Here is a 12,799-nt window from a genome sequence, read left to right on the forward strand (position 1 = left end):
CACACCTGTATATATTTTAGTACATTATAATTATTTTTAAAAATTATTTTTGTCTATAATTTATGTCCCTTCAAACATATAAGACAAGAAATCATGCTCCAAATGCTATACCAGCAAATTCTCCCAGAAAGTGGGAGAGAGTACATTCTGGGGAGTGGCTCATGAATGACATACTCAGCTGCCGCTCATCTCATTATTCTCTACATAGTTGCAGAAAATCAAGCATCCCAGATTTAGACTCCTGAAATTTATGAGCAGCCAAAAAAGGTAGCAATTCTGTATATACCTTATAAATATCTCTTTGTGTTAGAAAATGAATGCTAATTATAACTTCTGAACATAAGTACACTTGCCAAGAGCTGTAGTCTTTCACCCTCACTTAATAAGCAAATGAAGACTTTGAGGAAAAACTAGTGACAGATTAAAATGTCACAATGACTAAAAAAAAAAAGTCACAATGACTGAATCTTTTATAGTAGAGTGTTGATTTGTAAATCAGAGACAACCTATGATAAACAAATCTAGATGCTTATATAGAGTTAGGATTCTCGTAGAGTGTTCTTCATGAGGAATATGTTCATTCAACATCACATTTTAAAACATACAGGCTCATATATTTTTTTGTCATGGTAAAGACATATAACCATATAGAAGAGGGGGAGAACTGAATTATTCATTCAGGAAAGTGGGAAAATGAATGAATTAAAGATACTAATCATAAATATGAGACCATAAGCATACTTGAGGATTGTCTTCTATTCACATTTAGAAGCCACAAATATAGGGATTGATTTGATCAGGGTTGCAGTTTAACAAAATAACATCAATAAAGCATGCCAGGGCAAGAGAGTTAAGTACATATGCATGGCAGTAATAATAATAAGGGACCATGGAATTTAAGCTAGGTAAGTAAGAACAGAAGGAGTATTTGGGACAGTAAAAGGTAAAAGGACCAATGGATTATAGTTCCCAATGGAATCAAAGGACTTTTGGGAGTCAAAATATTAGACACACTAAGCGGGAAAGATAAGACGTACTGACCAGAAATTAAGATGATAGAAACTTAAATTATGGAAAAGTTACAATTATTGGTTATGACAAAGATTAAAGGATATCATCTTGTTGGTTAGTTGCTGACATAGAATAGAAGATAAGATCACTGGAGTGAACTAAGAGGCTACATTATTTGTAAAGATCTTCTACATGCATATTAAAATCATCAAAAATTATGACAATAGTGTTGTAAGACAAATAGAATACCAGTATAATAGAGACTATTAGTTGCCTACTAACAGGACCTCAGTTTTATTGGAGATGCCAATGTGCATAGCTAGTAATAATAATAATAGATTTCCCAGCTTCCTTTACCAATAAAGTTAACCATTGTTCCAATCGGGCCAATGAGACAAAAAGAAATTGTTGGGCAGCACTTCTAAAAAGATCTTTAAAAGGGAAACAGAAACGCCACTTATGATTATGATGTGAAAAGGTATGAGAGGTCTTCACTTCAGTGTCAATATCCAAAAAGGAAAAGTATATAAAATTATGTAATTATTATGTTTTTCCTTGAAGATATTGAAAAGGAGGGGATATAAGAAAATTCTGATGAACTGAATTCCACAGAAGAACACTTTTACAGATGGGCAAAAAACCAAAGCTATATCCATACTTAAAGGGAGCATGGTGGTGAAAGAAGAACACTTGGCCTAGTGTGTGTCAAGTGTACCAAGTCAGCAAAGTCAAAAAGCAGGCCTGCCATTGACAAACAGAATTCAAAGTATGAAGAAAAACTGGCAGAGCCTTTGACAGCCATTTAGGTTGACAGATAGACTAGAAGAAGAAAACTTCTCAAGGCAAACTACTCAACCCAACCATTTTTCTTCTACCAAACCCTTTCCCATCTCAATTTTGCCTTCAAGGTGGCAGGAAAGGAGGCCTACATACCCATTAGGAATGGTCAGAATTAAAAAGACTGACAATACCAATTCCAGTAAGAATGTACAGCCACCAGTACTCTCACAGAGAGCTGGTAGGAACATAAAATGGTTCTGCCTTATTGGGAAACAGTTCGGCAATTGCTCACAAAGTTAAACACATATTTATAACTCACCAATCCTATTCCAAAGCAATTATCCAAGATGAATAAAAACATATATCCTCACAAAGACTTGTACACAAATGTTCATAGAAGCTTCACTCATAATAGCCAAAATAGCTACTGGATCCAATGACCTAAATGTTTATTAACTGGTGAATGGATTAACAAACTGTGGAATACTCTTCACACTAAAGAAACAAACTACTGATACATAGAACAACATGGATGAATCCCCAAAAACATGATGAAGTGGGGAAGGTTAGATATATAAGACTACATATTATATGTTCTTATTTGTATGACATTCTAGAGAAGGCAAAAGTATAGTGATAGATCAGTGATTGTCTGGATCCAGGGTGGGAGGAGAGAATTGACTGTACACGGGACACAAGGAAGCTTTTTGGGATAATGAAATGTTTTATAGTTTGATTGGCAATTACACAACTATAAAAAGGAGGAACTAAAAACCAGAGGAATCTCATCCTGCTTGATCCTGTGGTAACTGTATCTGAAGCTCTACCAGGAATGAACCAAATTGTGAACCAAAAGTATTTAAAATCTGAGTTCAAACTCTTGTCTCCTAAAATACTGGCAATATCAAATAAATCAACCCCTGAGGGGAAACAGAAATACGTATGATTATAAGTTAGACCAATCAGATAAGAACTCAATTAAAATATAGATCAGTTCCTGCTCAGATCAATTCTTAGAAGAATGAGAATGATTAATTTTTCATGCTAAATGTCAGAAAGGAAACAGTAAGCATTCTCTAGAAAATAAAACATTGTACCACAATTTCCAATGTTTTTCTAAGTATAATGCTTGGGATCCAACTTTCAAAAATTACAAAATATATGAAGAACCAGGAAAACACAATCCATAATCAGAAGAAGAAACTGTAGAAATAAACACACTAATGATCCAGATATTGAAAATATAGCAGACAAAAATCTTTAAAACTCTGTTACTGATAAAAGAATTTGCAGGAAAATATTGGTAAATTAAAATAGCAAGAGAAATATAAACCCCCCTAAAAAGTAACCAAAAGATAATCCTTAATGTGAAACTTATGATATTTGAAATAAAAATTTCACTGGATAGAGCTAACAGCAGATCAGACACCACAGAAAGGACTGGTGAATTTGAAGATAGAATAACATATATTGCCCAAACTAAACCACAGAAGGAGAAAACATTGAAATAAATGAACAGAGTGTGAATAACTTCTTACACAGTAACAATCATTCTAATATATGTGTAATTAGTGTCTCACAAAAAAGGAGCAGAGAGTCAGTAAAATAAGTAAAAAAAAAATAATGAAAATTTCCAAATTTGATGAAAAACATCAACTCACAGACTGAGTTTGATGGACTCCAAACAGAATAAATACATAAAAGCCTCAGCTAGGCATATCTTATCAAACTGCTTATCAAAAAAATAGAAACACAAAAAACATAGTGAGGTAAATACTATTATACTGCTATAAAGTTCTCACATTAGAAATGAAGTGTATAGGGGCGCCTGGGTGGCTTAGTCGGGTAAGCATCCGACTTTCGCTTAGGTCATGATCTCGTGGTTCGTGGGTTCGAGCCCCGCGTCAGGCTCTGTGCTGACTGCCAGCTCAGAGCCTGGAGCCTGTTTCAGTCTGTGACTCCCTCTCTCTCTGACCCTCCCCTGCTCACGCTGTCTATCTCCTAGAAATAAATAAAAATATTTAAAAAAAAAAAAAAGAAATGAAGTGTATAATATAATTCAAGATAGATTGCAATAAATTTAAGTACATGGTGAATCCCTAGAGGAAGCACAAAAAAAATAGCTACAATTAAAAAAAGAAATAAAATAAAATGCTAAAAAATTCATAATTAACCCAAAATAAAACAGGAGAGAGTAAAAGAGCAAAGATGATATGGGACAAAAAGAAAACAAATAGGAGGACAGTAGACCTAATTCACATATTTCATTAATGTTTCTTTTTAATAAATTAATTAGATAATACATTTAATTAATTTAATTTAATTGTATCAATTAACTGTAAATGAACTAAACCCATTAAAAGACAGAGATTGTCAGACTGGATAAAAAACAAGATTCAACTATATACTATTTCAAAGAGACCCAGTAAATGCATAGTCATACCTTGAAAATAAGATATAACATGCAATGACTAATCATAAGAATGCTAATATCAGACAGAAAGACATCAGAACACAGAACTGTAACAAAAATAAAAAATAATTTTGGACTTTCAGTTCTGGTCATCATGGACTAGACCCAAGACTCTAATCATCCCTCCCACAATTAAAATACCATTGACAACACAACAAATCAACACAGGAAAATTCTGAAAGGAAGAAAAAGAAAGGCAGGTATCTCAAAACTTGAAGAATACATGAATTCTTTCGGTTTTCTTCTTACCTACATATAAGATGGATGGGACACACTGGAAAAGCCTGAAACCTGGAACTTCCAATAAGCACAGACTTAAACAAACAAACAAAAGCCAAAGGATTGTAGCATAACCAAAAACTTTTTGACAACGCCTATCCTACTTGAGCCGAACACCAAGAATAAGCTACAGCTACTATTCCTATGTGTCAGTAGGACTGAAATGTGGCTGTAAAAATTGGCCATCCAATTCCCCCACCAGAGTAGTTTTGGTGAGACCAAGCAAGGAACTGAAGTTCCACTCTTGTCTGGAAGTAGCAGTCATAATGAGCCAAGGATATCTGCTCTTATCACTATTACTAAATATACTACTTGAAGCCAGAGCCAGCATAAGAGAAGGAAATAAAAAGCATTCAGACTGGATAGGAAGAAGTAAACTTGTCTCTATTTGAAGATGACATAATTGTCTATGTAGAAAATCCAAAAAATTTATAGAAAAACTAGAATGAAAAAATACATTGAACAAGACTCTAAGATATAAGATCAACATACAAAAATCAATCATATTTCCATCTACTAGTTACAAAATATGGAAACTAAAATTAAAAACAATGCCATTAAAATTGTTCCAAAAACCATGAATTATTAATGTAGAAAATCTAACAAAGCATGCAGAGGATCTCTATGATGAAAATTACAAAATGGTGATGAAAGAAATCAAACAAGACCTAAACAAATGCAAAGACATACTATGTTCATGAATTTAAAGACTCAACATAGGTGTTTTATTACATGGAGCCAAACTCAAACCCTAACAAAAGTAATTATAAAATAGAAAAATAATACTCTACAAGTAAAGTGTTTTAAAGTACAGTTGAATATTGGGGTGCCTGGGTGGCTCAGTTGGTTAAGCGTCCGACTTCAGCTCAGGTCATGATCTCACGGTTCGTGGGTTTGGGCCCCACGTCTGTGCTGACAACTAGCTCAGAGCCTGGAGCCTGCTCTGGATTCTTTGTCTCCCTCTCTCTCTGACTCTCCCCAGCTCATGCTGCCTCTCTCTCAGAAATAAATAAAACATTTTTAAAAATTTTTTTAAAAATAAATGTACAGTTGAATATTATGAAATATGTAAAATAATTCATCTCATCAGTAGGTTAAAGGAGAACCACATACTTAATCACCTTAATAGTTACATAACTTATATATACCAGATATGTGTTAAAATTCAATAACTTCTTGGGGTTTTTTTATTCAGCAAAATATAAATATAAGAATACTTTCTTAACATGATAAAGAATATACATCTCAAACCAACAAGTAATCAAATGTTTAAAAATTAAACAGAACAGGTACTAGCAATAAAAATACATTTAAAATAGAGATATGTCTTAATTAAACTTTAAGATAAGTATTATTAGCAGAGGATAGAAACATCAATACTCTACTTTCAAGTTCCCTAACTGGATCATTTTCATGGATGGGAATTCATTCGAATTCATAATATAAATGGGCTCCAAAAGAAAATCTTAACCCTTTTCAGTGTTAAATGTTTCTACATTAGGGCTATATACACTTACAGATAAAGTTAATTCTTCATGTTCAGGCTTCACAACTGAATTTTCTCCATCTGCAATGCAAAATCCATAGGCTTCCTCCAAAGTAGAAACAACCTGTGAGTAAATCAAAGCAAATTTTTTTATAATTTTATGTAAATGATATGTAAACTTATTAAGCGTAAAGAGACATTTAATCAAGCATGTCAGGATCTTCTTAGCAATAAGACTTCTTTCTGCTAATGCCATAAACTTAAACTTTCCATCTCACATCCCATCTCATATCACCCTGAAGCAATGATGAGAAATAGTCCTCAACTCTACTCTGTGAGAAAGTCCCTATGACTCTCATTTCTGTGTTGACAGGCATGTAAAAGACGACCTATGAATAGCTTAAGCATCAATTCCACTTGTCACCAAAGTATATTCTCAAAATCTGACAAACTCAACTTTCTTCTTTGAAGAGAAGTGGACAAAATAGATATGGAAACCAGAGAGCAACAGATTTTTTTTTTTAAGGAAATTCTCTAAGCTAACCCCTCAAACGTTAAGCAAACCTGTATTTTGGAAATTTGACAAACTATATTTTTTTAAAAATCTGTGCCACTCCCCTCATTGTTCTCATTTGGTATGTGGTATATTCATAATTCAGTTCTGGATCACTGTGCAAAGAGAAACTCAGAAAAAAGGAGATTTTTTTCCCCCCAACACTAAGAACTAAAGTTTCTAAATTGCTGAGAAGACACAGCAGGAATGAACCAGAAAGGACTATCATTAGAAAGATCTGCTTGCAAGATTGGCCTTGGACTGCTGCCTTAGAACTTAGACTTCATGAGTGTTCCCATCATTCACTGATAACAGTGGCTCCTTGTCCTTAAACTGTTTGTACAAACAATGTGGTTTACGCTAAACATCTGCTTTCCTTCAGGGAGTGTGGCATTTTGGTATATGCTAAGCAAAGTACCTAGATGAGCAATTCCCAATAAAACCCTGGGCACTGGGTCTCTAATGAGCTTCTCCAAAAGACATTTCACATGTGCTACCATAATTTGTTGTTGGAGGAATTAAGCACATCCTGTGTGACTTTAAAGGAAGAGAATCTTGGACCTAGTTTCCTCCATACTTCATTCACTTCATAAGTCTTTTCCTTTTGCTGATTTCGTTTTGTATGTTTCCACTGTAATAAATCTTAGCCATCAACAGGACTGTTTTCAGTCTAGTGCACCTTCCTGGCAATCACTAAGCCTGGGGATGGTCATGGAAATCCCAAACACAGGGACCAACAAGTGTCTTACCATCTTTAGATGTTTGGTAATTTTCCTGATCAATTCATCTTCTGCTATTAACTCCTTTGTCTTACTTGACGGAATGGGCAAAGCATACCTTACGATGGATTCTCCTGTTGGTGGAGATCCTAAGACCATTGGTTCAAGTTTATCACGTACTAATTTTGCACTATGTTTTTCCTTTGGCTTAGGTGACAACGGTGAAGTAAATCCTCTTTTTTTGTAAGTTAATTCTGGAACATTTGCCAATTTATTACTAGACGCTGACAGATGTTTTGCTGACTTCATTTTGTTATTTCACTTCACTTCCAAATTATAGGTGAAAAAACTGTATTCCTCCCTGTAAATAAAACATTAAGATTTCAGATGAAAAATTAGGTGAAAAAAATTTTGGTGCATCCCAAAATCAACACTGCAGAAATTACAAAATCAAGAGGAAAACATTCCTAACAACAAACCAAATAAACAAAAAACAAACCTGTGAGAAATCCTAAGAGGTGACTGAAGGCTGGTTTATATATGAGTATTTAGGATGGGAAGTGAAGAAATGGAGGAAGACAGTGGTAGAATGAGAGAATTTCTTTAGAAAACTTTAAAATTTTATTCTTACCTTTCTCTCAATTTTGAAGTAATATATGACTTTTACATCTATCATTATTTGCATAGGAATAATAGCCTAGACCCAGGGTATCAACAGAGTAATATCAAGGCAGCACCAAAGTCATCCTGTGTCCCCCCCCCCCCAAACATATTCAAGTTCTAACCCCTGGCACTGGTGAATACGACCATATTTGAAAATACCACTTTTGTAGATGAAACCAAGTTAAGAAGAAGTCATACTAGATTAGAGTGGGCCCTAAATCCAATAACTGTTATCAATATAAGAAAGCCAAATAAAGACATAGGCACATAGACATATAGAGGAAAAGGTCATGTAATGACAGACACTGGAGTAAATCAGCTACAAGCCAAGGAACGTCAAAGATTGACAGTATCCTTGCTAAAAGCAAGGGAAACTCTTCCCTCGAAGCTTTAGAAGGAGCATAGCACTGCAAACACCTTGATTTCAGACTCTTAGACTCCGGAACTGAGAGAATAAATTACTACTGTTTTAAGCAATCTAGTTTGTGATATTTTGTTATGGTAGCCCTGGGAAACAAATATACACAAAAATTTCCCTAAATTTGATGGGAGGGACATAGACTGTGGTCTGGTTCTTGATCATTTCATAATAATAGCTTATCAGACAAGAGTAGCTGACTCTCAAGGGCATATGACATAGCTCACAGGTAAAAATAACTTGACACCTGAAAAATATAAGCTTTGCAAAAGAAAAAACACAACAACATCTAAAAGAAAAGGTTCAGGGGCACATGGTTGGCTCAGTCCAAACAGCATGAGACTCTTGATCTCGGGGTTATAAGTTCAAGCCCCATGTTGGATAATAAATACATACATACATAATACATGCTGTTTAAAAACAAAGTTTAAAAAAAGAGAAACCAAAAATACAAAATATACACAAACACAATATTAGCAATATAAAACAGGTACATGAGTATTAAAGACTCAAGTAGAAATACTACAAATGAAAAATATAATAAACATCTGATCAAGAATGTTGAATTTATTCTTATTCTTATTCTCCTGAAGAATAAATTAGGCAAATGGAAGATCAGTTTGACATGTTCTGCCAGAAAGCAGCAGAAAAGGATAAAGAGAGAGAAATGAAGAAGAAAATAAGGGAAACGTAGAAGAATTATACAAATACCAAAAACCAGATAAAAGAAGATCCAGTGAGGAAAAAAAAATGAAATGGACAGGAGGAAATATTTGAAGAAATAACAAAGATAAATTTCTCAGATTTAAGAATAGTAGAAACCACAGATCAAAAGTGTTCACAAAATACCAAAAAGGACAAAGATAAACAAAACACAGTTAATGAAATGTAAAAATCTAAAAGACAAAAATCTGAAAGCTTTCAGAAAGAAAGAGCATATAACCTAAAAAAGAGGAAGAAATTCAATTGTCACCAAGTTTTAATAACATTTCTTTTCAAAGGAATCTATATTTTGTCTAAATTGCAAGCTCTCTGGATGCAGAGCCTAGCTGAAGAATAAAAATGGATGCAAAGATTAGCAGTATTTATCACATATTCTTGAACATGAATAAAGTAAAATATACAACATCATCAGTAAGTATTAAAAGTTAATATCATATTTGAAATAATTTAAATAATTAGCAATCTTATGAAAATTGTGAAAATATAGGCCTGCATTTGTTGACAACATATAAACATGATTAGATTTTTGGAGAAGTAGTACCTAGTATAGAGAGGGTCATCTAATAAATTTTCAAAGCCTGCTAATAGGTATTTTTTTATTTGGCAGAAACCATGGGAAAGTCAATGGCATCCTGTTAGCACGTTTATGCAAAATACAAGTATCAACACCAAATAATAGACTATCTTAGGAAATAAAATAAAAAACAAATAATAGGATACATTATGAATAAAATCAGTTTCAATAACGTTTTTAAAAGCTAATTATCTCGAAATTATTATGGACACAGTCCCTAAGTTAAACCACAGAAAGCATATAAAAATTATTGATATAATTGTGGATTTCCAAAATGAAAATATTTCTATATGTGAACATGTATTAGGATTTTAACCAAGAGATGACAGCGCTGGAGAAGAATCATATACATGTTTAGGAGATTACTAACAAAAAAATAAAATTAAAAAAATACATATTACAGAATATATAACATATATATAACAGCAATACAATGCCTCAAATATGTATGAGAAAAAGCAAACAGAAAATACTCAAAAAATGAAAATTTTATAATCCCTTGCACAACCTGTCAAGACATTTTTTTAACTTGGTAGTGAATGATAGAGCAAAAATATCATCTGACAACACTGAAAATTCTTCATTCACAAACTGCACAACCGCTTTATTGTTGTAATGAAATACTGCACAGTTAATTGAACACAGTTATTAAACACGATTTTTAAATCATAGTCAAATAGGGGCACCTGGGTGGCTCAGTCAGTTAAGCGTCCGACTTTGGCTCAGGTCATGATCTCACAGTTATGGGTTCGAGCCTCGCGTTGGGCTCTGTGCTGACAGCTCAGAGCCTGGAGCCTGTTTCAGATTCTGTATCTCCCTCTCTCTCTGACCCTCCCCTGCTCACACTGTCTCTCTCAGAAATAAATAAAACATTAAAAAAATTTTTTTAATATAAATAAATCACAGTCAAATAAATATTGGGAAAGACTATTTGGTTTCATATCACTAAAAATTCATTTGAAGGAAGAATGTAATGCTTTTGGAAATTGTTAACAACAATTATAGACCATAAGCCAAATCCTGTTGGAAAATATCCCGATTTATATTTTTCTAATATTACAGGTGGCATAATGTTTTAAATAAAGTTAATGTAATAAGTGATACAGAAACTAAAATTAAATTTACAAAAAAGAAAGCATCAAAAGAATTTCAAAGAAATTATATTGCCAAAGACAATCCACCAAAAGCGTCAGGTCTGAGAGAGAAGGACCAGCAAACAAGACTTAAGAATGAGTGACCAATGGGGGCACCTGGGTGGCTTAGTTGGTTAAGTGTCCAACTTTCACTTAGGTCATGATCTCATGGTTCGTGGGTTCGAGCCCCGCGTCGGGCTCTGTGCTGACTGCCAGCTCAGAGCCTGGAACCTGTTTCAGTGTGTGACACCCTCTCTCTGACCCTCCCCAGCTCACGCTGTCTCTCTCCCGGTCTCCTAGAAATAAATAAACATTTAAAAAAAAAAAAAAAGAGAGAGTGACCAATGAGCCAGAAGGTAAAACCAGGAGAGGGTGTACTGAAAATAAAGTGAATAAAAAACTTATGACTGACTGATGAACTGCGTCAAATGCTGGGCAGTTAAGATGAGAATTTAGCAACAAGGAAGTAGGTCATTTGTGACCTAACGGACAGCAACAGTTTCAAGAGTGAGGAGGTGAATGCCTGAAATATGGGCAAAAGAAAGATTTTTTTAAAAGGAAAGTTAACAATGGGCATGGAGGAGGGCACTTGTGGGGACGAGCACTGAGTGTTATATAGAAACCAACTTGACAATAAACTGTTAAAAAAACAAAAATAAATAAACATTTAAAAAAAAGTTAACATGTTTGTATGCTGTATGCCCTCTCCCCAAAATTACGTTCAAGTCCTAATCCCAGAACCCGTGAATGTGACCTTATTTGGAAATAAGATGAAATCAAGTTAAGATGAATTCAAATTGCATTAGAGTGGGCCCTAACCCGAGTGGTGTGCTTCTTGGAAGAAAGATACAGACATACGCGCACACAGGGGAGAACACTTGATGAAGAAAGAGGCAGAGATAAGAGCAATGAATCTAAGGGACACCTATTGTCAGCGGCCACCAGAAGCTGGGAGGAAACCCTCTTAGAGCCTCCAGGGGGAACCAACACTGCCACACTTTTCAGACTTCAGAGTCCAGAAGTAGAGAATAAATTTTTTGCTGTTTTAAGCCACCCAGTTTGTGGTACTTGCCTAGGCCAACCTAGGAAATTAATACATAGGCTGATGGAAATGACCCAGTAGAAAGCAAAATGTATTGATTTATTGATTGGTATAGAAGGAAATTGCTGGGATGATATCCTTGGGTAAACGAGGGGATATGGGTTTTAATGCATAAAGGCTCCCATGCACTTAAGGCAGGACCAGGGAAACTTTTGTGGTGACAGACCTGAAGGGCAGAGATGCCTGCTCTTTAAGGAAACCAAATAAGAAAAAGATGGGCCGCGCATCAGGTGCTACCAAACAACCTAATAAACGGACCCTTGAAGTTCACATGCATATAAAAATAAAGGTTACATGGAGTAAACGCAGACCAGACATATTTAAGGATTTTACGTATTTTCTTCATTTAACCCTACCCATCCTAGGAGGAGTATGTTACAGTGCCACAAATTTGCCCAAGTTTATCAGTCACCTTCTCCCTTTGAGGATTCATCTTAAACTCTTTAATGATACATTACCAACAAAATGTGGGGGGAGTGGCCTAGGATGGGGAAGAAGCAGCAGCTACGATTCGTCTTAGATTTCACATCAATAGAGGCACGGCGGCCGCTTTTGCCAGAGAACCCAACGAAACCCCTCACACTCTGCTGAGGAAGGACCGCGGGCGCCTCCCCTCCCAGGGGCTAGAATACCTGCTGAGGCTGTTGGAAGCCAGGTTACTGGGCGGTTTTGCCTTGGCCAAACGGGCTCTAAGGTGAAAGAGTTGGAAATGCTGAGCCTCCCAGACTTCTTCCAAGGCGGAAGCCTGCAAACCCTTCAGACTCCAGCCTGGCTATTTTACAGACATTTGCGCGGAAAGGCCTGGCCTCGGCGCCCCGAGGCGCCAGTAACCACAGCAGGCCCGGCGTGAAGTAACAGGGTGGGCGGTTGACGGTGCGTCACCGA

General features: G+C 35.3%; 1 protein-coding gene across 1 annotated transcript in view; it reads right to left on the reverse strand.

Annotated features, from left to right (window-relative positions):
* The window catches only part of LOC144238036 (coiled-coil domain-containing protein 7-like), a 133,565-nt gene extending 120,795 nt beyond the window's left edge, over positions 1–12,770 (reverse strand). The window contains exons 1-3 of the mRNA XM_077771782.1: positions 12,547–12,770; positions 7,332–7,662; positions 6,061–6,153 (exon numbers count right to left, since the gene is read on the reverse strand). Coding sequence (XP_077627908.1) covers positions 6,061–6,153; positions 7,332–7,610 — 372 coding nt within the window. The 5' untranslated portion in view covers positions 7,611–7,662; positions 12,547–12,770. The remainder of the gene's footprint in view (positions 1–6,060; positions 6,154–7,331; positions 7,663–12,546) is intronic.
* Between the last annotated feature and the right edge of the window lie 29 nt (positions 12,771–12,799).

This window comes from Crocuta crocuta, unplaced genomic scaffold, assembly GCF_008692635.1.
Source record: "Crocuta crocuta isolate KB4526 unplaced genomic scaffold, BGI_CrCroc_1.0 scaffold457, whole genome shotgun sequence".
Taxonomy (NCBI): domain Eukaryota; kingdom Metazoa; phylum Chordata; class Mammalia; order Carnivora; family Hyaenidae; genus Crocuta; species Crocuta crocuta.